Source organism: Siphateles boraxobius, unplaced genomic scaffold (genome assembly GCF_051911475.1).
Source record: "Siphateles boraxobius isolate OS27281-9 unplaced genomic scaffold, OSU_SipBor_1 54, whole genome shotgun sequence".
Classification (NCBI taxonomy): Eukaryota; Metazoa; Chordata; class Actinopteri; order Cypriniformes; family Leuciscidae; genus Siphateles; species Siphateles boraxobius.
Window position 1 is genome coordinate 4,657,652 of NW_027509180.1, and position 24,805 is coordinate 4,682,456.

The 24,805-nt window shown below is 42.7% G+C and overlaps 2 protein-coding genes and 1 pseudogene across 5 annotated transcripts in view; 2 read left to right on the forward strand and 1 right to left on the reverse strand.

Moving 5' to 3' along the window:
- Nucleotides 1-5,451, forward strand: part of LOC143714441 (uncharacterized) — a 96,447-nt gene extending 90,996 nt beyond the window's left edge. The window contains exons 1-2 of one of the 3 annotated variants that reach the window (XM_077205645.1): nt 2,065-2,605; nt 3,341-5,451. In XM_077205645.1, coding sequence (XP_077061760.1) covers nt 2,572-2,605; nt 3,341-4,695 — 1,389 coding nt within the window. In that variant the 5' untranslated portion in view covers nt 2,065-2,571 and the 3' untranslated portion in view covers nt 4,696-5,451. Of the gene's footprint in view, nt 1-2,064; nt 2,606-3,310 lie in introns of those variants that run through there. The other 2 variants (XM_077205644.1, XM_077205646.1) reach the window with 2 other exon arrangements.
- LOC143714443 (uncharacterized) overlaps nt 1-24,805 on the forward strand; it is a 207,832-nt pseudogene that overhangs the window by 91,027 nt on the left and 92,000 nt on the right. The window lies entirely within an intron of this gene.
- The window catches only part of LOC143714420 (uncharacterized), a 596,609-nt gene that overhangs the window by 58,628 nt on the left and 513,176 nt on the right, over nt 1-24,805 (reverse strand). The window lies entirely within an intron of this gene.

Here is a 24,805-nt window from a genome sequence, read left to right on the forward strand (position 1 = left end):
CATCGTGTTGACTGTCGTACCCTAACTGCGCCGCAGGGACCATGCTACGGAAACCCTGAAGGAAGATTTGGCGAATGCAAAATGTATGTGGGCTACGCTATACTGAAATCTAAAAAATAGATTTTTTTGAAAATATGAATCGATTTGACCTCCCAACCCGACTTTTAAATCAAATCTATTTTTTACCCAGCCCTAATGTGGCTCTTTCCTCCTTTCGTGTCAACAAGTGGATTCAGAGCCACCGCATTAGCAGCGCCGCCGGTTGCCATGTCTCATTGTTTTTATGAAAAGGACGCAACTGTGCACCTTTCCGACAGCGCATCCTGAACCGGATTAACCCGGTACTCTGTACCTAGAAAAGCTGGTACCGTAACCGTTACATTTTTTTTAGTACCGACTTGGCCCAACACTGATATTAGTATGTGCAAAATATTTTAATAACACTGGTTTGGCGGTTATAGAGTTCTAATGACGGTGTTATATAATAACCGTCACACCCCTACTTTTATCATATATACTAATGTGTTTCTAACAGCAAACACTCAGAATAAAGTGAGATGATCTGCTGATGATCCTGAATGTCTTGTTGAATGAGTGTTGATAGTCTGAGGATCATCAATATTAACAGATCTGCTGAAAACACTCTTTATTTCATGACAATAGTTCCTGTTTTCTCCTCATTTATTATGCTGATGTCTTCAGATCTCCTGTAAATTTACACTTATTTCATTGGTGTCAACAGACTGATGGTATTTGTTGCTTCCTATATGTAGCTGTAAGAAATTCTAGTATGGTAGTCTCAGCATAAACAGAAGGATTTCTTTGTTCTGTTAGAAGGTACTGGCAACATCTGTTCTTCATTATGTGGACCTCTATTTTCGGATGAGGGAATGGTCTCCCATTCGCTCTATTATGATCGGCTGGTGACCGGAATTGGCCGTTTTTCACGTGATCGGCCATGAGCGGGGACTGGCCGGTCAGCCTGATATATGCCGATTTTTATGCCGTTTCAATGCACTGGGTCTTATATACAGTGCCGTTCAGAATTGTTTGCCCTAAAATTGCCGATTTTTATGCCGTTTAAATGCACTCGGTCTTATATACAGTGCCGTTCAGAATTGTTTGCCCTAAAATTGTTTTGACAAAAACGTTTTTATAAAAAGATAAACCTCACATATTTCAGCCTTTTTATAAAAAGAATGAGTAAAAAAAGATAAATTACTGACATTTACAATGCACATATGTTTATCTCTGTAAAGCTGCTTTGAAACAATCTACATTGTTAAAAGCGCTATATAAATGAATAGACTTGACTTGACATTAGCTTATCTTTTATTATTAATAGTAAAATTCGTGTAAATTAATAGCTTCTGTGCACGGCGCCTTCTCAGCAAGCAGGGACACCATTGCCAATAATTGAATTGAAATGATAGAAAATAGAGAGAAAAAAAACAATACGCTGCGCAGAGGATTTTTTTTTTAACTGCTCATGCCGCCCCCCATGAGAGATGAAAAAATGCCACCCACGGGCGACTGCCCGGTTCGCCCGTGCCAAAAAAAACGCTACTGCGATCAGCGCTGTCATGTATGACAACTATGTAGCGTTTTCAACCTCATAATGTTTATTTTAGGTTTCATACATTTAAATACACATAAGCATGAGTAAAACAATACATGTGGAGTTTGTAAAATACACACTGATGTCTGTGGAAGCAGCAATAACAATCTATTCAAATATATTTTGCCAACGTGTGTTATTCATATCAGACAAACATAGTGGAAGTAACTATAAAGTTTACTCTATTTTTCTTACAGTTCACCGGCCACTTTCTAACATGTGTTTTGGGAGAAACTGATGAATTCACGTGCTGTAAATCCTACTGACAGGACAACATGACGGCGCCCGTCTCACGCGCTGACAGACAAGACCGAGCAGGAAATATTTAATATGAAACAAAGTCTCTACTTTCAAATTTGGTCTGCAAAGAAAATTAAACCATAAATAGGCCTACCGTTTTGTGACTCTTTAATGTGTCGTGACAGATTGCCTCAGTTAAAGCCAAGTTCAAATCCACCGACGTTAATCTACTAACTTTCCTGTCTGCTTTTGTCAGACAAAAATTGTGGATTTTGGTTGGTCAGATCGCATGTCAATGAAACTCCAGATGATACCGATATTACCGGTGTTGTTACTAGTCGATTAACCGGTGGGAGAATATTATCACCATCAAATCTCTACTTTCAACTGTTTTTCTTACCATTATTTAAATTTGGAAGAATTTACATTATTATATTCTGTTGTCCATGAGCATAAAAACAAACTCAGTAATTTATGTATTTTTGATTTGGGCAGATTAACTCCTCAGACTACAATTCATCATCAGTGAAGCTCCTCCCACTGTAATTCATCATCAGTGCAGCTCCTCCCACATCAATTCTCCAATAAATGCTGTAAATTCCCATCAGCTACAAGTGAAGACGAGCATGAAAGCATCAGGAAGAGCTGAAATCTGTAAAGACTGAGTTTATTAAAGAGGACAGTGAGAACACGAGTGATCCAGAACCTGCAGAATGAAACACACTGAAGATCCTGAAGAACAAAGAGGTTGGTGTTTATTCTTCATTCAGTCATGATGCTGAAGAACATTCATGTTAGAAACATTCAAGCACTTCATCACTTAACAGTTCAACTGTGAAATGGCTGCAAAAGTGTCTTTTTTTTTTAACAAATGGTAAAGGGAGGTTTCATATTGATTTTCAATATCAGGCCAAACTGTTTTATTTTATATTTATTTTATATATGGTTTACAATTTGTAACCGTGTTGCCTGAATTTTTACTTGAATTTTGTGCATATTTTTACAAACATGTATAACAAATAATAATCCAAATGTACAATCTACTCTGCTTTACTGCAAAAAATGTATTTCTCGCAGTGAAAGTCACTTGATCTTGTGTTTCATGCGTGTGAAGTCAACGGAAGGAAAAGTTTAGTGTGAACGGCCCTTAATAATTAAAACGTTTCAGTAGTTGTTAACATAATTAAATATTAATCTAAAAGTTGGTGTCAAAATATGGCGGTATTGTGTATTTTAATGTTCAAATCATGTTAGATAATTGTGTCATTGATCAAATATATTTAATAGGGACTTTAATTAATAAGTATTTTTATAAATTAATTATTTGTAATATTTTATAGCAGTTGTCTGTTACATCTGGGATAATTTTTATCTCCATTCACTCCATATTTCTCTCTTTTAAATATTTTGATTATTTAGAAAATTTGAAAATTATTTTTTCTTTCATTTCAGACCCGATGGAAGAGAGCGAGGAGAGTGAAGAACTGAGTGAAGTGAAGGAGGAGAGAGAAGAACTGAGAGAAGTGAAGGAGGAGAGAGAAGAACTGAGAGAAGTGAAGGAGGAGAGAGAAGAACTGAGAGAAGTGAAGGAGGAGAGAGAAGAACTGAGAGAAGTGAAGGAGGAGAGAGAAGAACTGAGTGAAGTGAAGGAGGAGAGAGAAGAACTGAGTGAAGTGAAGGAGGAGAGAGAAGAACTGAGAGAAGTGAAGGAGGAGAGAGAAGAACTGAGTGAAGTGAAGGAGGAGAGAGAAGAACTGAGAGAAGTGAAGGAGGAGAGAGAAGAACTGAGTGAAGTGAAGGAGGAGAGAGAAGAACTGAGTGAAGTGAAGGAGGAGAGAGAAGAACTGAGTGAAGTGAAGGAGGAGAGAGAAGAACTGAGTGAAGTGAAGGAGGAACATCATGTCCAACCTGGAGAAAAACCTTTGAGTCGCTCAAAGACTAAAAATACATTTTCCAATAAAAGAGAAGCCAAGAAATCTACAACCTGCACTCAGTGTGAAAAGAGTTTCACAAACACATATAATCTTGATGTTCACATGAGAGTTCATACTGGAGAGAAGCCGTTCAAATGCAATCAGTGTGGGAAGAGTTTCAGTCAATCAGCACACCTTGATAGTCACATGAGAGTTCACACAGGAGAGAAGCCACATGTATGCAATCAATGTGGGAAGAGTTTCAGTCAATCATCATCCCTTAATGTTCACAAGATGATCCACACCAGAGAGAAGACATTCACATGTGATCAGTGCGGCAAAACATTTCTCTTTGCATCAAACCTGAAGATACACCTGAGAGTTCATACAAAGGTGAAGCCACACTCATGTTCTGTGTGTGGAAAGAGTTTTTCATGGCCTTACCGTTTACAAATACATCAGATAATTCATACTAGTGTGAGAGAGTACATGTGCTTTGAGTGTGAGAAGACTTTTGCTACAGGGAGCGATTTAAAACAGCACCAGAGAATTCACACTGGAGAAAAACCTTACAAGTGTTCACACTGTGACAAGAGATTCAGTCAGTCAGGTCATCTGAAGACACATGAGAGAATCCACACTGGAGAAAAACCTTACAAGTGTTCACATTGTGACAAGAGATTCAGTGTGTTATCGTCTCTGAAAAAACATGAGAGGATCCACACTGGAGAAAAACCTTACAAGTGTTCACACTGTGACAAGAGATTCAGTCAGTCAGGACATCTGAGATCACATGAGATGATCCACACTGGAGAAAATCCTTACAAGTGTTCACACTGTGACAAGAGATTCTGTCAGTCACCAAATCTGAAAAGACATGAGAGGATCCACACTGGAGAGAAGCCGCACACGTGTGATCAGTAACAATAAATACTGTTTTGTGGCTCTTTAATGTGTCCGACAGATCGCTGTAGAGCCTCAGTTAAAGCTGCTTGTAAACCGATCATCTCTTCCTTCTAGTTCATTTATAGCATCAAATAAACATGAATGAACATGTTACGTGTCAGAACGAAAGTGTTTTTGTGTAGAACAAGTGTGCGCATGTTTTCTTGTTTTCTCTCTCTCTCTCTCTCTCTCTCTCTCTCTCTCTCTCTCTCCCTCTCCCTCCCCCTCCCTCCTTGTCGCTTCACCCTAATTGAGTGTTACAGGTGCAGCTGTTTTAGAGGGCGGGGGTGATGCACTCATCGCGTGGATATAAGCTGTGTGGAAGCCTTGTTCATCGAGTTTCCCCTCCTGCTTCACGGGTTGTAGAGCGTGTGTGTGAATGGGCTTTGCCTAAAACTCTTGTGTTATATACGTTTGGCTGACGTGTGCTTTTTGGTGTAGTTTAAGCTGCTCGTGTGCAGCGTTACTGTTAGCGGTATAGGCCGGTAATTGTTATCCTGTAACCCTTACTCAGACTGTTTGAGAGGCCAGCTGCCCTTGTTTTACTTTTCACCTTTTCTCCTGTTTATTGGTTAGCAGGGAGGTAAGAATTGTATCTTTTGTTTATTTCTTAATCTAAAATTAAGTCAGGAGACCCGTTTTGTTTGTTGTTTTGTGGCCGATTAAACCCTCTCAATTCAAACCATGTTTTCTGTTACAAGCGAATTAAATCTTACCCCTACATGGAAAAATAAACATTGATTTTTTCCCTTGATTACTTTGAGTTGTGGAGCAGGAGACGGAACTCCGGGCGTCACCTTTCAATAGGTCGCTCTCTATGTTAATGCATGTGGCACGTACCAGAACATAAGAAGGAATGTTGTTTTAACAGCAGAAAGGTCGTCAGTACACTCCGTTTTTCAAGTTCAAATCCTCCCATGTTAATCTACTAACTATCCTGACTGCTTTTGTAACGGGCATGATCAGCTTATGAAGGACGACTCACGAGATGACTTCTTTTTCACAATTTATTGGTTCCTGTAGAACACAATGCACATTAATTGCCTTCTGTCTTCCTTTTACTGCACCTCTGCTTCCCTCAGCAGTGTAAAACGTGACTGAGGGAGACGGAGCACTACGGTAGCTTAAGAGGAACAGAAGGCATAGTGTGCAGGAAGGGTCATTTCCACAGGAAACAATCGTAAAAATAAAGATAAATAAAAATAACTCGATGAGATAAAATTCACAGATATTCAATAAAATCACTAAATGATAAATAAAATTCACAAATGCTAATTTGAAAATAAGAATTATTAAAGTGCATTTTTAACTCCGTTACACCCACCCCCACTGAATTTTACCGAACTTGGGCACCTAGTACACAAACACTGAAGAAAACACTACAAAATGACAAATTACAGAGGGTCAGCATCAAGAAAACCAACACCTAATCTATCCCATAAGGATGAAGTGGCATGAGTGCAGCGCTAAACCCACAATCCAGCAACTGGCAACACAGGGGTGCCTTGTACACCCCACAAGACCCTAACGCAGTGCAATGTAGGCCCATGATAGTAAAAAAAAACGTTTGCAGTTTTTTAAAAGGATACCAAACATCAATACGAAGAAACTACAGACCAAAACATAAGCTATATGGTAATGCCTTAGTCAGTAAAAGCCTGGAACATGGACTTGCAAACAGTCTTAACATTAAACTTTTCCTGAACAACATCCTGCCTGGACATAGTTTGTATGAGTCTGTTTACAGGTTTGACTAAGCGACCAAATCTTGACCTAACCTGTGTGAGTGCACTGGAGTCACCAGAGTGTATGAGTGAGGTCTGAACAGTAGTGTGTAAAGTGTCTGACAAATTGTCTGCCTGTGTCTCAGTGTCAAGAGTGTATGCGGTGTACAAAGGCCTTCGCCTCCCCACAGTCCAGGTGGTGGCGTGAAAAGACGTCTTCATACTGTAAAACAAGGTCCGACATCCTCCTCTTACAGTCCTCTGAAACTTCACATGATTCAATGTCGACAGCACTGAGCCCAACCGACCTGAGATTGTCCTTGGCGGCATTTCCATCAGCAGTACATGATGCAGCTGACTGGGTGCAGCTGACCAGTGGAGCCTCTGAACGCTCAGTAACGTCCATGTCCTCAATAGACACACAGGAATAGACATCTGCCAGCTTAGCATTGCGTCTCAACAGCACCGGCCTGTCAGATGAGTTGATGAGCTTTAGTGGGACCCACCTGTCTCCCCACAGGGAAGTCACAATCTTCGCAACCAAAACACCTCTTGGTGCTGAGCGTGATGACGTGGGCTCTGTAACGATGGTACTGCCTGGGGAAACAGCTGTGTTTTTGGGTAGTTTACCCCAGATGAGATACTCACGGCCAGGATCGAGGCATGTAGCTGAGTTACACCTGACTGTCCCGATTTTGACAGGAACATCCTCACCTCTCCAGGGGTTCAGGCCAGACAGCATAGACGGGAAATGTTCAACTTCTGGGTCTCTGGCAGGGCAGGGGCCGGGCACTGTCTCCCAATAGGACTCACATAACTTAGACTGATGCAGGATGTGCTTTATAACATTGGTTCCTATTATCAACTCATCATGTTGTCCTGGAACAACAAGCGTGGGGACTAACACTTTACAGCCATACACTTCCATTAACACTTCAAAAGCACACTTTGGCTTAACACAAAGTCCACCACATCCAACAAGTACAACATTCACATCCATCAGCTTTTGGTCTGTTATCACTCCGGCATCTCTCAGTTTTGTCTCAGCTGCCTCACTAATGCTGCAAGCCATTGAACCACTGTCCAACATTCCGCCCATTTTCACTGAATCACCCCTTATCACAGATGTGTAGAAAAGACTGTCACTGTTGCCAACTCTGTGAATGTTCTGATAAACAACAACTTCAGAGTCATTACATGCGTCTTTCACAGATGTGTAAACTGTCTCAGCATCAACCATGTCATCGGCGTGGGAGTCTAAAGAATGACCTGTACTAACCCCCTCTGGATACAGGTCCTCTAGTTTCCCTTAGACTGGGAATGAGAGGATTTGTTAGTGGGGCAATCCTGTCTGGTATGGCCTGGAGCAAGGCAGACAAAACACAGTCTCTCCGACATGCAGTGGGAAATTGTGGTATGACTGGGCCCATTACAAACTCTACAAGCAGCTTCTCTGGGACGCCTCTCTCGCGCCATTCGCTGAAATCTCCCACCTCGGAATGGCTGGGAAATATTGCGCTGCTGCATTCTGTCCATCATCTCCTGAAACATGTCGACCATTCGAGTGAGAAGTCTATCCTCTGACTGTTGGAGGTTTTGAGCAACAATTGGGACAGAGGCATGGCTTGGAGTACATTGGGACTCACCTTAAAAAGGGACAGGTGCTGGAGAAGAACAAGGAGGGGGATGACACCCATGGCGCTGAGGATAAAGAGAGGAAAGTGACAGGCTCGAAGCATTGCGTTGCTCTGACAACGTCAGACTTGAAGGTGGTAGAGAGGCCCGCTCAGAGGTGATGTGGCTTTTCAGATGAGCAGTGCCAGTTGATCTGCAATTAGCCCTCAGCTCTCTCTGATAATCATCAATCCTCTGCTGAACATCACGTGAGGTCCACTCATGAATTGGCTTACACTTAAAGGTGCAAGACAGCTCTGGGTCAGGGCAGTGTTTGACAAACATGAGGACCACTTCATCATTCATATTCTCTGTCTGCTTCCCTTGTCTCTGTAACCCTTCAAGAGCTAGGTCTGCTGCCTTGTTCAGTCTAATCCAGTAGTCGACTGGGTTTTCTTTGTGTTTAGGTAGAGTAGCATAAAAGTCTGCGAGTGGGAGACACGAGGGAGCCTCACTGAAATAGTGGAGAAGCACATTGTATATCAGTTCAGGTTTACGTTTAACATCAAGTCCAGGATCACTACGCAGGGCAATCTTCACAACATCTCTGGCCTTGCCCATTAAATGGCTTATAATTTCTTCTGCCTGGTCATGCACAGGAATCTCTTGTTTTCTGAGATGAATTTTAGTCATGTCAATCCAGTCCTGGACTGAGTTTTTGTCAGTGTCGTCACCTCTGAAGGACTGAAGTCCTGTTGTGGCTTTTTTATCTTCAAACAAACATCATCACTGAGTAAGAGACACTCTGAGTCCAAATTGATAGTTTATAAAGTATTTATTTCTCTTGGAAGAGAGATCCTCGTCACCAATACACATCTGTGAGTCAGTGAGGAGAGATAAGGAGAAGCAGTGTCTGTCTTTTTTATATCTCATGTTCTCCAAGGCCTTATTCCTGCCCTCCCCTCAGGGAGAGAGGTATACTTTGTCTTTTCTATTCCTCCCTGGCCCTGAGAGCTCTTGCGTTTCCTGTGGAAATAAAGCTTTTATCGTTAGAGTGCGCTGCGCATTTACAGACTGCAACCTTGTCTGGCAAAAGAATGGCCTCCAAAAGCTTAGAGACCAGTGAAGCGTTCAATATCGGATGTCCATCCGACTTCAAAAAATTCCTGTGCTTCCAAATTGCTCCGAAATCATGTGTAATCCCGAAAGCATAACGCGAGTCTGTGTAAATCGTCACACATTTGTCTGCCATTAATTTACACGCTTCTGTCAGTGCAACCAATTCAGCTGCCTGAGCTGAATAAGTTGACAGCAATTTGCCAGATTTTACAACTTCAAATTCAGTAGTCACCGCAAAACCAACCTTATTCAGGCCTGTTTGTGGATCTTTGGATGCTGATCCATCCACAAAGAGGACATTATCACAATTCTCCAAAGGCGTGTCCAACAGGTCTGGACGTGGAGTACACACCTGCTCCAAAACAGAAAGACAACAGTGATGTTCCTCCCCATCATCTTCTGTTGGCAGAAGTGTGGCAGGATTCAAAGTTGTACATCTCTTCACAGTTATGTTCCGCATATCGAGCAAAATTGTGTGGTATCTCAACCATCTGGCTGAAGATAAGTGTGATGTTTTCTGTTCTTGCAAAATCATGGTAACTGCGTGTGGGACCATCAAAGTCAAATCAGAATACCCCACAAATTCTCTTGAAGCCAGCACAGCCAGCTCAGCAGCCGCCACAGCTCTCAGGCAGAGTGGCAGACCTGCTGCAACTGCATCAAGTTTCGTTGAAAAATATGCTACTGGTCTTAGTCTGTCACCATGGGTTTGCAAGAGCACTGAACTCATAAAGCCGTATTTTTCATCTACCATCTGTATAAATGGCTTGTCAACTGCTGGGAGGCCCAACGCTGGAGCCTGAGCCAGTTGCATTTTCAAAGTTTCAAAAGCTTCCTGTGCTTCTGCTGGCCAATCAATCTTGTCACATGACCTCAGCCCTTTCCCTGCTGTCAGGGCTCTCAAGGGCTTTTCCAACAGTGCATAATTTGGAATAAACGTTCGACAATATGCACACATTCCCAAAAATGACAACAATTGTTTCTTTGTTACTGGTCTTGGTACATCTTTGATCGCTTTAACTCGTTTTTCAGAGAGAGCTTTACTGTTTGGTGTGATCATGTGACCCAAAAAAGTTATTTTCTGCTTCACAAACTGCAGCTTAGCCAGACTGACCTTGTGCCCCTCCCTTTCCAAATGCTTCAGGAGAGACACACTGTCAGCCACACATACAGCCTCATCTCGTGCACAAATCAACAGATCGTCCACATATTGCAACAGCGCCGTTCCGTTTGACAAAATTAATGGTTCGAGGCTTCGTTTGAGCGCCTCATTATAAATAGTTGGGGACTCAGAAAAACCTTGGCACAAACGGGTGAAAGTATACGGTTTGTTATCAAAATCAAACGCAAACCAGAACTGACTTTCTTTTGCCACTGGGACGCTAAAAAACTCGTTGGCCAAATCAACCACAGTGAAGTATGTTGCATCTTGCGGAATCTGTGACAAGATCGTGTACGGGTTCGGTACCCGTGCCGCTCTCGTGATAACAGCTTCATTAACTGAAATTAAATCCTGCACAAACCGCCACTGAACCACGTCATTCTGATTAGCTGTTGCCTTTTTTACTGGGAAAATGGGTGTTCGTACTGGAGAATCATGACACGGGATGATGACTTTCTCTTTCAGGAGAGATTCAAAAACTGGCCGGATCCCTCTCAATGCCTCCTTTTTCAGGGGATATTGCGGTTGACACGGCCTGTAATCAGACTTTGGGGTGATTACCACTGGTTCACAATTTTTAATCAATCCAACATCATACTTGTGTTTCGCCCACAATGCTGAAGGTATTTCTGCCAGGATAGGATGAATATCTGTGGCAGAAATAGCTCCGTTATCATGCTTCTCCATTACACTCTGAACAATAGCAGTCACAGCTCTGTGTACCTCAACCTCAAAATCACATGGCAGCATGAATGCCCCTATACTGTCACTCTTCTGCACCCCGTCTCCCTTTTCAGCCCAATCTGTGGCTGTCATGCACTGTCTCACAAAAGGACCCAAATCTGCCCACTGCTGCGCTTTGCCCTTGGTTACTGATAAGTGAGGCGCCGACATTCCTGTTATCAAATACAACTTCATTTGTTTTTCTGACAGGCAAGCTGAAAGCGCACACACATTCTCATTCCAGAACATTTTATCAAACTTCATTTTCTCATCTTCTGTCTCGTTAAACCACTCTTCCTCAAACTGAGGTTCACGCTCAAAGACAACATGTGACGTGCAATGCAATTTGTCAGGCATCATATTTTCTGTGTTATCTGATACTGTTCGATCTTTTGCCATGTTCAAAATCATTTTTGCCCAATCAGAATCTTTTACCTGCCACTCGTATGCCCATTGTGGCTCAAATTTAGCACAACACATTTGCTGTTCTTCCTCAATAACAATACCCATCGGGCCCGCAGTCAGTTTCAAATTTAATTCACACATTAAATCTCTTGCCAACAATGGAGCCGGACAGGTTGCAGAGCACAAAAACGCATGTTTCAATGCTTTGCCCCCCTCCGTCTCGCATTGTAACGGCACAGTGAAATTTTCTGAAATTTCATGCCCTGACGCTGACGTGCTTTCAAACACCACATTCGTCAATCTTGGTTTGCATGGCAAGTCAAATGGCCTTATTGTGGACCGGGCTGCACCCGAGTCCACGAGAAACTCTATCATTGTACCGTCAACTAACAGTGGATATCTCGGTAGTCTTAAAAATCCTGAACCTTTATACATTCTCAGACATTCAGCAGAAACAACGTTATTCAAATTTTCATCACTCATACATAAAGGTTTGCTAGCATTTTCTTCGTTGCAAGAAGCATTATGTACATCAGTGTATGTGTGCGTGTTGTGTGTGTGTGTTAAAAAATTTTCACTTCCCTTTCTCGCAGTCGGTTGAATGCCTGTCGCTCGCCCTCCCCTCTCCTGTTCTCCGTTCTTCTGTAGTCAATCCGCCTTCCGCGCCTCCGGACAATCCTTTGCCCAGTGTCCATCGCCCTTGCACACTCTGCACTTCGTGCATCTGATAAAGTCATGTTCGTTGCTTTCGCACAGTCCACATTTCCACTTTCCCTGATACACTTTCTTCTTCTTGTTGGCCCAGTTCTGCCGCGCTGGTGGTGCGCTCATGCTAGCTTTGATCTGTACAGCAGCCAGCTGCAGCTCTCTGTCCACCTTTACTTTCGCGGCTTTGTCCTTCTTTGTCAGCAGCTGTTCCTCGGCGTGCACAGCGTGCGCTAGGGTGGTTGTTAGCCGCCCGTTCTGCCACTCGATGTAACTTGCTCTCACCGCTTGTGCGATTTCAGGTCTCAGTCCATTCAGTAAACGGCTCTGCAAATGACACTCCCATGTGCCTGGCTGCTCTCCTCTCTCCTCCGGCTCAGACATGCCGCTGTGTTTCTGAAATGTTTCAAAAAGTCTTGCATAATAGTCACGAACAGGCTCTTCTCTCACCTGGCAACAACTGTTGATTTTTTCTGTGTCCACTCGTGGTGGGAAAGCCTTCTTTATTTCTTCGGCGAGTTTGCTCACTGTTGTTCGATACGGTTCGTTGGCATCATTCATCCACTCCCCGTGGGCTCTTCGTCGGTCTTCTTTCGGCATGTGGCTGCTCACTTTGTGCCAGCTCGTGGCTCCCAGTTTCACGGCTAGCAGTCTCTTCAGTTCTTGTGTGGTTGGGCTGAACTCTTGACAGAAAGTGACTAGTTCGTTTGAAAATCTGTCTCCTGCATCGTCCGGGTTTGGCAAATGGGCCATTGCTTCTTTCATGTCTGTCACCGTCCACGGTCTATAGACCATCACCGGTCCATCCGGCCCCGCCACCTCAATCATGGGAGCCGTGATGTTAGCTGTTTCATCTCGGATCTGTGATCTTGTGAAGATTTTCTTCGGCTTGGCTCCGCGTTGCTCGTCCGTGTTTTCTGTGATTTCTTCCTTCTCGCCCTGGGTCACGTGACTGGACGCTTGTCCCTCTGCTTGCACTTGTTGCATTGCCTGCGCTGTTTGCATCGCTAGTTGCTGGAATGCCAACGCCATCTGCGCTGTTTGCTGTTTTTGCGCTTCTGCTCGTGCGGCCTCTCTCGCCTCTTGTTCCTCCCGCGCGGCCAGCGCTTCAGCTCTTGCTGCCCGGTCATTTTGCTCTTCTTGCGCTTCACGCGCTGCTTCACGCTCTGCTTGTGCTTGTGCCTCTCTCGCTGCTGCTTGTGCCTCGGGTTGCGGTTCGGCTTGTGCTCGCGGCTGGGTCGGTCTCGATGGAGAACAGTCAAGGTCGGGGTCGAACTTCAGTGCAGTCAATCCGGCTCCTGGGAAGTGTGCTTTGTACTCCGGCGGTGCCGGTCTCACCGCAATTTCATGTGGGGAAACACAAACATACTGTGGGTTAGTCGGTTCTGGTGGTGCAGACACACATACAGGCAGACTTTCACACTTTTCATTTTTCCTTCCTGCTAATTCTTTTTGCAGTTGCCTTCTTTCTCTTTTATCTGCTTCCTCAAGCCAGCAATCGACTGTGTCTTCACATTTTTTGCACTTGCAGCAACAAGATAATTGTTTCTCACTACGCTTTTCCACTGAGTCTCTCACCACTTTCAGCCTCGTGCGGCTCAATGTTCCCCCTTCGGGAAAATCATGATGCTTGATTAATTTCTCAATATCTAACATACATTTCTGACCATAATGTTTTCTCATTTGGTAATACACCGGTGTATCATATTTCATAATCTTGCTCTGAGATTTCCCCATATTGGCCGCTTTTCTGTTCTCTGTGGATTTCTCTTCAACGCGCGTTTTCTTGATCTGTTAGGCGTCCCCAACAGACCCGATTTTTTCTTTTAACCCAAATCGGTCGGGTTGCACTATTAGTGCCCTCCTAATTATGGTTCACCAAAAAATCTTTTCTGGTTCCCCCCAATTAGCCTCAGCACCTAAAAACAATTTGCTCCGTGGTGGAACAACTGATTTTCAGGTTACCTATCTGTATGAAATCTCTTGATCTGTTACAGATCTCAATTAATCTCAGATAATTTCCTCTCGTATCTGTATGAAACCTCTTGATCTATATATAGATCTCAATTAATCTCAGATTACGTACCACAGATCAGCCCTCAGCCAATATGGTTCAATTTCACTCTTCCCCCCTTTAAACTGAATTTAATTCGCTTACCCAGAGATGTTGTTCTGTGCCACCTTGAGTTCTTTTGATTCCAGTGGCCGGATCCGGTCCTAACGGCGGAAACGGTCCCTCGTCTCTTAATGTTTTTCTCGAGGTAGGGTTGGAACTTTGTCAGTTCCTAGGTGATCAGCCTCCGTCCGTCCGTCAGTCCCGGAATCACGTCCAAGGATCCCACTTCTGACACCAAAACTGTTGTGGCTTTTTTATCTTCAAACAAACATCATCACTGAGTAAGAGACACTCTGAGTCCAAATTCATAGTTTATAAAGTATTTATTTCTCTTGCAAGAGAGATCCTCGTCACCAATACACATCTGTGAGTCAGTGAGGAGAGATAAGGAGAAGCAGTGTCTGTCTTTTTTATATCTCATGTTCTCCAAGGCCTTATTCCTGCCCTCCCCTCAGGGAGAGAGGTATACTTTGTCTTTTCTATTCCTCCCTGGCCCTGAGAGGTAAATGCCCCCTTAACCCTTTAGGCTATAAAGTACAAATGCACTCAAGATGACCCCTTGACCATCTGCTTTTCCTTACCTCCACTGACCACCAACCACAGTAAATTATCACACAAGCCCCCCTCTCACTACAAGTGAGAAAACAGATGAGACCATAATTAGGAATCACTGAAAGAAGGGTAATAGATGGAAAATTCCATAACAGTCCTTTATCAGATTTAAGATGAACCGTCACATGTGGTAGGTCATGTCTATCAACATCACATTGTGTGTTCTGGTCAGGAGAAGTAGTCTGATGGTCACCAGTCATGTTTAGAACACCAGCTGACATCAGCTTTGCAACAATGGATTCACCTATTTGAGCACCTAGCTGCCCTACCATATCTGTGAGATGGTGAATGACATCAACATCACTGCCAGGTGTGGAGGTGTGGGGACCATCCCTAAAATACCCACTAACAGGAGTACGTCCCAGGCTCTGACCTAGCCCTGTATCTGTATAACCAACATTCTTACACTTGGAATGTCCCACATCCCTACTGTCAGTAATATTATGTAGCCAAGCACCCCTACCTTTTGGCAAACTAGGACTAGCGAACGAATCCATTGTTATTATATCATCTGCTTTCAATTTATCAAATATACTTGAGTTGTGTGTGTTCATAAAAAAAAAATAAACAATTGAGTAATAGAAGATTAGTCTGAAGAACAAAAATTATGTATACAACATTAACAAAAGTCACTAATGAACTGATTTGGAGTACTACACACTAGCTCACAGTTTTTTTTTGTTTGTTTTGTTTTGTTTTGTTTTTTTGATTGTCCGTTTTGCTTTGTTGTTTTAACCTGACCACACAGTAATCTTGATTGCAGAACAGGACAACAGCATCCACGGCGATGAGCATCAAGCTGATCTGTAGATCCGACGGGTCACGGCACCAGTGTAACGGGCATGATCAGCTTATGAAGGACGACTCACGAGATTACTTCTTTTTCACAATTTATTGGCTCCTGTAGAACACAATGCACATTAATTGCCTTCTGTCTTCCTTTTACTGCACCTCTGCTTCCCTCAGCAGTGTAAAATGAGACCGAGGGAGATGGAGCACTACGGAAGCTTAAGAGGAACAGAAGGGATAGTGTGCAGGAAGGGTCATTTCCACAGGAAACAATCGCAAAAATAAAGATAAATAAAAATAACTCAATGAGATAAAATTCACAGATATTCAATAAAATCACTAAATGATAAATAAAATTCACAAATGCTAATTTGAAAATAAGAATTATTAAAGTGCATTTTTAACTCCGTTACACTTTGTCGGACAAAATGGCGGATGGCGAAGTATGATTTATTAGATCACCTGTCAACAGTGTTGGGAAGGATACTTTCAAAACGTATTTCGTTACAGAATACATGCCCCAAAATGTAATTTGTAACGTATTCTGAATACTTGGATTACTTCCACATTGAATTGCATTTGATAAGTGTAGGAATGCTGAATGGTGATGCGGTGGTGACGTGTTGTAACTGTGGCGCTGCCAATAAAGCACCTAAAAGCGGTCACAAAGATCCGGCAAAAGAATTGATTATGAATCAAATATAGCAAGGAGATATTTTAATTGTTTATTAATAAACAAGTGTTTTCTGTCTGTCTCATGTAGACAAGTCTGTGACTGTGAGGCAAGTATAATCTTACGCTAAGTTTCGGTTCATTTAAGAGACAAGCTCCAGTTCACGCGCTGGCGCCTCCATTTTGTGATATATTTAGCCTACTTCTTATTTATTAAATCCAGGCTATTGGTTGATGAAACATTAATTAAAATTAAGATACAGTTAACACAAAATGAAATTCACTGCTTCATTTTCTCTGGCGGTTGCCTCCGTCTAATGGACCGCGGCCAGCTGGCGGCAAGCCGCTTTGAAATAGCTATGCTACATTGTTTTTTCCTCATAAATGCCAACGCGAAAAATTTAATAAAATTAAAATTGTATGTTCTGTGGAGAGCCAACCCTTCTTCATCCGGTGGGTAGTATTACTTTTGGTTTGAGCAGAGTGTAATTCACAGAAGTAGGCTACTAAAAAAATTTTTGCCACCTAAAAGTTAAAGTCACGTTTTTGTGTCACGCATGTTTATTTCCCTCATATGAAATAGAAAACGCATGTGTAGACAGATATTTTTCTAATGTCTGGACTCCTTTATTACAGGAGTATATGTATATATAAACAGTCGTTTTTAAATATATTCGTATTAAATGCATTTTCTGAGAATTTCTATTTCAAGTTTTGCAAATGTCACGTCCATAACGCTGGAATTGCTCAATTTTAAAGTATTTAAAATTTAAAGTATTTAAAATTAAACACCAGAAAAAATACATTTTGTGGTGTAGGTCTACATATTTTATAATGTTAACTTCAAATAATTCTTATAGTAATTTAAAGATGTGGTAGCATTGGATCTGGACGGGAAGGATAACTCTGGGAGTTTGAAGGGGTTTGTCTCGATTCTGCCTTTTCACACCGCGACACAGGTTCGTGGATCTGAGTATGGCGACTTTGGTTTCATATCGCATATCGGTACAGTCCTAGTAGGAACCTGGTACAACTATAAAATTGCAAGGTGACCAGTAAAATTACAGCAGACGACTAAACCTGAAAATAACTTGCTTTAAGATGCTTCTTCAGGTTGGAAGTGGAGTCTTTGGACGCTGAAAGGACGTTGGTTGCTGGCAAGCAGAGGTTGCACTGCACAGTTAGGCTATATTTTGTTCTCCCTTCTCTTTCTTTAATGTGAAAGGCTGTTTGAATTTCCAAGATAGAAACGCATTCTTGCCCTGGCTCTGTTGTTCCAGCTCCATCTCTACCTCTAGCTCCCGCTGCTCCTCTTCCGACTCATTGTGAGTGATCACGCAAACCGTGCATTTTTTCGTTTTCACATTGGGGCTTCTGGGAAATGCTGAATTGCCTTAATTTATTCAGAGAGTGAATAAACTCGTAAAACAGAGAAGTATCGTAATGTACTCCATTGATTTCAACAATGTAAATTCTAAATACTAACTATTTAAATTGTAACTGTAAAGGGTAGTGTTGGGCAAGTTACTTTTAAAAAGTAATTACAGTTACTAGTTACTACTTCCAAAAAGTAACTAAATTAGTTACTAAGTTACAAATTTTCAAGAATCAAGAATCAAGAATTTTTATTGCCAAGTAGTGTTGTGCACATACAAGGAATTTGCTTTGGTAATAAGATGTTACCGAGGCTGCTATATTCAGCGCCAACTTGAGAAAAACAAAAAAACAGCATGACATGAGGAGAGGTGAGGAGAAAAAAAAGGCGACCCCCAGACTATGCTCCTGTAAGGAGAACAGTCTGGGAACAGGAAAAAACACCTCAGCAACATTAGCACATAAACAGTACACTCTACAAACAAGACATTGCAACATGGTGGGGAGTGGGGGATGGAGGTAGTCCAGCCCAGGCAAGCAGCATCCGGTCCTGCAGCCATTATGGCGCTGGTCACAGACCCGCCTGTCAGACTGGGGGTACGAAGCGGCGAAGGCGTGGGATGGGGTGTGGGTTAGGTGCATATCTGTGTATGTGTAAGTTCATGTGTGTGTAGGCCTGGAGAGAGTCGCTAAGCCAGCACCATAATCTAGGAGCCTCAGTCCGCAGGATTGTCATAGCGATACACAGCAAGTTGCCATGGAGACAACCTTGATCATATCCCAGGCAGAGTCAACAATCAGCAGGTGTCTGAGGAGTCGGGGAAGGAATGCAAGAGCGGCTCACTGCAGTGCTCTTCCGGGAGAGTTGTTGTTCCAGCAGCGGCCTTGGCCAAGGCCAGTGCTGGTAGGGGGGTGCCGAAACAGATAAGATTGGGATTGTTTGGTCTTCGGGCGAGTAGCCGCATTCAATTTATGCAGGCTATTCTCCTGGTCCGTTTTGGTCTCTGAAACGATCCATTTGCCTTTGCAAAGCTGTGAGCTTCTCCATGATGTTATCCATATTGTGGTTCATAGACCCAGTCTGAGTGCAGACAGCTCTGCCCACCGCTTCAATCATCACGGGCAGCCTTGCGGGGCTTTTGACAGCTGTCACCGTCTCCTTAGTTCCTCGGTAAACCAGGGCAATGCCTAATCCAATCAGCAGAAGACCTGTTATCATGGTGCCGAATAGGTAGATATCTTCAACGTCCTCCACGGAAAGAGCCGCCAGACACACGACCCGCCACCTCTCCCACGCGTCCATCGTGTAGCCAGCTGCGAACGTCCCGGCAGGGCAGTCAGGTTCCCCCGAACCCAAGCTTCTCGTCGAGAAGATGGTGTCAATTGCGTTGAGAGACCAGTTGATCAAATCCATAATTTCTTGGTTTTGGAGAGCAGTGTAGCGAGGGTCTCTCAAAGTACAAGACAGTAGACGTGACGAGAGAAGCAAAGCAGGAGAGGCGAGGGGAGGGAGAGGGAGAGAAAATGCGACCGCCTTCGTTGAGAGCCAAGAGGGAAGAAGAAGTTACTACAAATTTTAAAAGTAACTAGTTACTTAAAGTAACTATTGCGTTACTTTCAAGTAAAATTAAATGTCAAATGTGACCCCACTTCTACCCCTCTTTAACGGAACTTAAAATACATGTGCATGTTCAATTATTTATGATAAATCTGAATATTATAATGAAATGGACACTTAATACAATACATTATTAACAGAAACATGAAACATTGTACACACATCTAAAAAAAAAATGTTGCTGTGGGACAAAGTGAGACTAGCCTCCAATCAAATGCCATGTATGTAGATATTATGTTTATATAGTGGATCAATGCAAATAACACAATAGATGTTTTGGAACTTTTGATATTTATTGCCCCTCAACAGGCCACAACTGGGCAAAATTAAATTAAGCTTGTTAAGCAATATACCAAAAAGAAATAACAAATATATACACTCTTTGTAGTGCAAATAAAACAAACAAAAAATGCTGTACTTCAAGTAGAACAGTGTAACAATATTAGGTGCTTTCAATGTAACTGGAAAGTGCAATGTATAGCAAAACGAAGGATATACATATACAGGTAGGTAATGCATAAAAATATCTCTCCATAAAAATAAATCTCGTACTCTGGCCATTGACAATCTTACTTCAATGACCCCAATGGGGCTGGTAAGGGCTAGTTACCCTTGTAGGGTATGGACCAATCAGACATATACTAATTATTCATTATATACAAAGGTTTATGAAACTCCTCACACAGCCCAAATGAACAAACACAAGGGCAGAAACCGTGTCATGTTACAGGGCATGACAAGGAGATTTTACGACCTCCGAGGAATGTGGCCACATACTCAAGAGAGAGACTATGAAACAGAAACCTCTTTAAAACAGACTTTGCTACATTAATCATAGACTAACTGATCTATAAATGAACATGCATAAAACTGTGAAAGAAACAGTGTAAATGCTTTACTGTCTCGTGTACTATTAGGTATATATTATGGTATGTATCCTGGTATACAACCAACTAACGATCAATGTAACCTCACCTGTATCATGCCTCCTACCAAATTAATCCTCATTTAATGACTCACACTTTGATGTACATCACCTTCTTCTAGAATGCAGTGTGGATGTGTTATAGCTATCTGAGCATTAATTAACGTATAATCATGCTAGGGACAAAGATCCGTAAATCAACTAAAAGCCACTTTCCCTCTCAGACATGTCCCCTTTCTGATTGGTCGAGTTCAACCCTTAGGGGAGGATCTTTTCCAGGCCTTATTAGAGACAGTCCACATGTGACCTCCCTCTCTTAGTTCTTTCATCCAGCCGCAACACTGTTCTGGTGATTCTGGGGAACCCCCTCCACGGGGGCCCCAGGGCCCAGCAGGCCTCGATTCCAACCAGATATGGGCTCAGGCAGGAGAGAGATGACTCTCTCACAAAGAACCAAGGACAATCTCAAGAGTTTTGGAACAAAGACTCCAACCAACAACGACTCCAATCACCCATCCTTCCGACTTCCTCACTTCTCCTGGGTGCTCGGCGTGGCCACAACAGAGTCCCAGGCCTTGACCAAACCAGCGATGCGTTCCTGGAGAAAGGGAACGCTCAACCAACTTCCACTTGACACTGCCGGAACCATCAACGACTTCAATTTTCAACAACTTCAAGAATTGTTTCATTACAAATGCAAGTATTCAATTCAATGAAATGTGAAAATGAAATTCTGATGGTTCTTCTCATAGACCCTCTTCCGGTTTCTAATTTCATCCTATCACTAACCTATTTATGTATTCATGTGTGTATGTTGTTTAGTTTATTTATATTCATATAAATATCTATATTTAGTTAATAAAAGTTGTACATAATATGTATTTGGTTCTGTTTTGTTTGCAATACAAGTCACTTTACGATCACGGTTTTTGCTACTGGCTCAAAGTACTGTACAGGCGAAGAAATAATTATTCTTCGGTGGCCATGGAAGATACCCTTTTCTTAGAATAAATTAATAATCAAAAGAGTTCGTTGGAAGAACTGATTAATTGATTGTAATATTAATTCAGCCACATCAAGTTAATCCAATTAACTGACCCAATTATTTATAATTAATAATAACAAGATATAATTGATTATTAATATTTCCAAAAAGCTGAGTTCCTTACACCCTTGTCGGCATTATCCAGCGCTGTGTTTACAGGATGCTGGAGACACCCACCCAAGGCTTCTGAAAAATTAAAGAGGAAAATACCCCTAGAGTCTGCGAGAGCGGGACTCAATGGTGGACAACATGGTTAACGACTTTGGAATGGAAACGGATATGAGTATGGAGAGTACTTCACAAAAGATTAGTTCAGGTTCTGCAGTTAGCAAAGCCATTGAACTCCAAGCTTGCGTCTGTGGCTGGAGCAAGGCGACAACGGTCAGGGGTTTGAAGATTCATCAAGGGAAATTGAAATGCTTGAAGGAGAAGGGACAAGGGCCTTGCATTGATCAGTACTTCTTACGAAGTCAGTCAAGTCAGTCGAATGAAATCCAGCGACAGGAAGCAAACCACAGTTCGCAGGATATCAGCACCCCTGTCATAGAGGAGAGGAGGGTTTGCACAGTTAGTGATAAACACATTGATTCTTGTGAACCCGGTCAGACTAACCAGCATAAGAGAGAAAAGAACCTCAACGGGCATAGGCCTGGAGTTAGATGGCCAAGAGCTTGTGAGAAAACTGCATGGGACACGGTAAACACAGATCTATGCTTTGCATTGGAAATATTAACTGGTACAGTTGAAAAGAAACTGGATAAATTTGGGGACATCATTTACGCATATGGAATTGAGAGGTTTGGTGTGGAAAAAAGGAAGGAAAAAGTACAAACTACTCCTGGAATGTCTAGACGACAGCAGAAAATTGAAGGGTTAATTAGAGAAAGGAGACAGCTGAGGAAACAATGAAAAAGAGCGGAACAAAGTCAGAAGGAGGGACTCAATCTCTTACAAAGGGCCATAAAAGATAAGCTGGCAACATTACGCAGAGCTGAGCGCCTACGGAAACGCTACAAAAAGGAGCGTGCGAGGGCTAATTTCTATAAAGATCCATTCTAATTCGTAAAGAAGTTATTCACCAGTGAGAAGAATGGCACTTTAAAAGCATCTAGGGTTGAGCTAGAGAGATATTTGGAGGAAACGCATACAGATGCAAAAAGGCATGAGCCTATGTCAATTCCGTCAGATATCCGATCTGTTAATCCACCAGAATACCAAATGGAGGTCTGTGCACCTAAGTGGAAAGAGATAGAGCAGGTTGTGAGAAAGGCAAGGGCTTCATCATCTCCATGGCCTAATGGAGTTCCGTACAAGAGTGCTTCAGGAGTTTTACGAATTCTGTGGAAATTGATTAAAAAAAAGGAAAAGCAGGTTGTACCTAGAGCATGGCGCCGAGCAGGGGGAGTCTTTATACCCAAAGAAAAAGATGCTACAAGCATCAGTCAGTTTCACCCTATTTTACTATTAAACGTCGAAGGCAAGATTTTCTTCAGCATTATCAGCACTCAGAGATTGTCAACCTACCTATTAAAGAATGGCTTCATTGATACTTCAGTTCAGAAAGCGGGCATTCCAGGATTCTCAGGATGCTTAGAACACATCAGTGTTATCTGGCAACGAATTCAATCAGCTAAAAAGGAGAGGAAGGAGCTCCATGTGACATTCCTGGATTTGGCTAATCCATATGGTTCAGTGCCACATGAGCTTCTTTGGGCATGATTTTTTTAGGGTACCGATGTCGATAACAAAGTTAGTGAAAGCCTATTTTGGAGATTTGCAATTTAGTTTCTCAACTCCAGAATTCAGCACTACATGGCAATGCTTAGAGGTTGGAATAATGTCAGGATGCACCATTTCTCCACTGGCTTTTACCATGGCAATGGAAGTAATCATTAGGGCATCAAAATGGGTAGTAGGAGGAGAGCGCTTGGCTTCTGGGATGCGACTACCACCAATCAGAGCATACATGGATGACATGACAACCATGACTACAACGGTAACCTGCACTAATCGGTTATTGGGGAAGTTAACAGATAATATTGAATGGGAACGAATGCAATTTAAGCCCTCTAAATCAAGGAGCATCTCAATAATTAAAGGCAAGGTAGTAGATAAAACATTCTTCATTAATGGTGAGGCAATACCAACAGTTTCTCTGAAGCCAGTGAAGAGTCTAGAGAGATGGTACGATGGGGATCTAAAGGACACAGTTCGAGTGGGAGAAGTTAGACAACAAGCAGTGGAAGGGTTGAAGAGCATAAACAGCTGTGCTCTACCAGGCAAACTAAAACTCTGGAACAATGGGCTGGCAAGACCTTTGGTCAATGGAAGAGAGTAGGATCAGTTTCCTTATTAGGTCAACATATGATGTTTTCCCATCACCGCAGAACCTAAACCTCTGGGTAGGAGAGGATCCCTCTTGTCCTTTGTGTTCATCACCTGCCACATTAAGGCACATTTTGACAGGATGTAAGGTGGCTCTTAGCCAAGGTCGGTTTACTTGGCGCTATGACCAAGTATTGCGATGTTTGGCTTTAGCATTGGAAGGCAAGCGTAGTATGACCAATAAGTTGCCGCCTGTTCTAGCAAAACATTACACGCAGAAGACAATATTCCTCTGCCCAGGCGAGCAACCACAAAGAAAAGGTGCTAACACCAATTCTCGCCCAGGACAACTGGAAGCTGATAGGGACTGGAAGATGCTGGCTGATCTTGATCAACGGCTTATTTTTCCACCTGAGATTGCCACCACTAACCTACGACCAGATATTGTTTTGTGGTCTGGATCAGCACGCATTGCTCAACTGATAGAGTTAACAGTGCCATGGGAGGATGCGGTAGATGAGGCATATGAGAGGAAGAAACTGCGGTATGCTCATCTGGCCACTGAAGCAGAACAGCGAGGATGGAGAGTCCAGGTTTATCCAGTGGAAGTGGGTTGTCGAGGTTTTGTGGCACACTCTACAACCCGGTTCCTCAGAGACGTCGGATTCAGTGGCCAAGAGTTGCGTCGCACAGTAAAGAACTTATCTGAAGCAGCAGAAAGGAGCAGCAACTGGCTGTGGTTGAGACGGAAAGATTCTAGCTGGCTGTGTACAGGCCGCCATGCTACGGGTTCGTAGGATTCTTGAAAACTTGAAGAGTCTGTTGGTTTATTTGTATAGGTTGTATAGTATTTACAGTCATTACGTTCCTATATATATATTGCGTGAATGACGGGTGGTTGGGCAGATATTGTGTTTTGCGGTAGGTGGTATGCCATACTGAACCGTTGCCACTGAAAATGCATATTAACGCACCAGTGGGGCTCGACAGCCTTAGTCAAACGGGTTGGCGCGTTTGGTTGGGTTGCGGAGAGATTGTGAGATTGTGGTTAGGTCTCAGCAGCAAGAGGGAAGTAGAGGTCAGTAAGCTGGGCTGAGTTGAGTGGGGGACAGAGGCGGGTGACTCTGGGACACCAGAGTTACTGTCGAGCCCTCTTGAGGT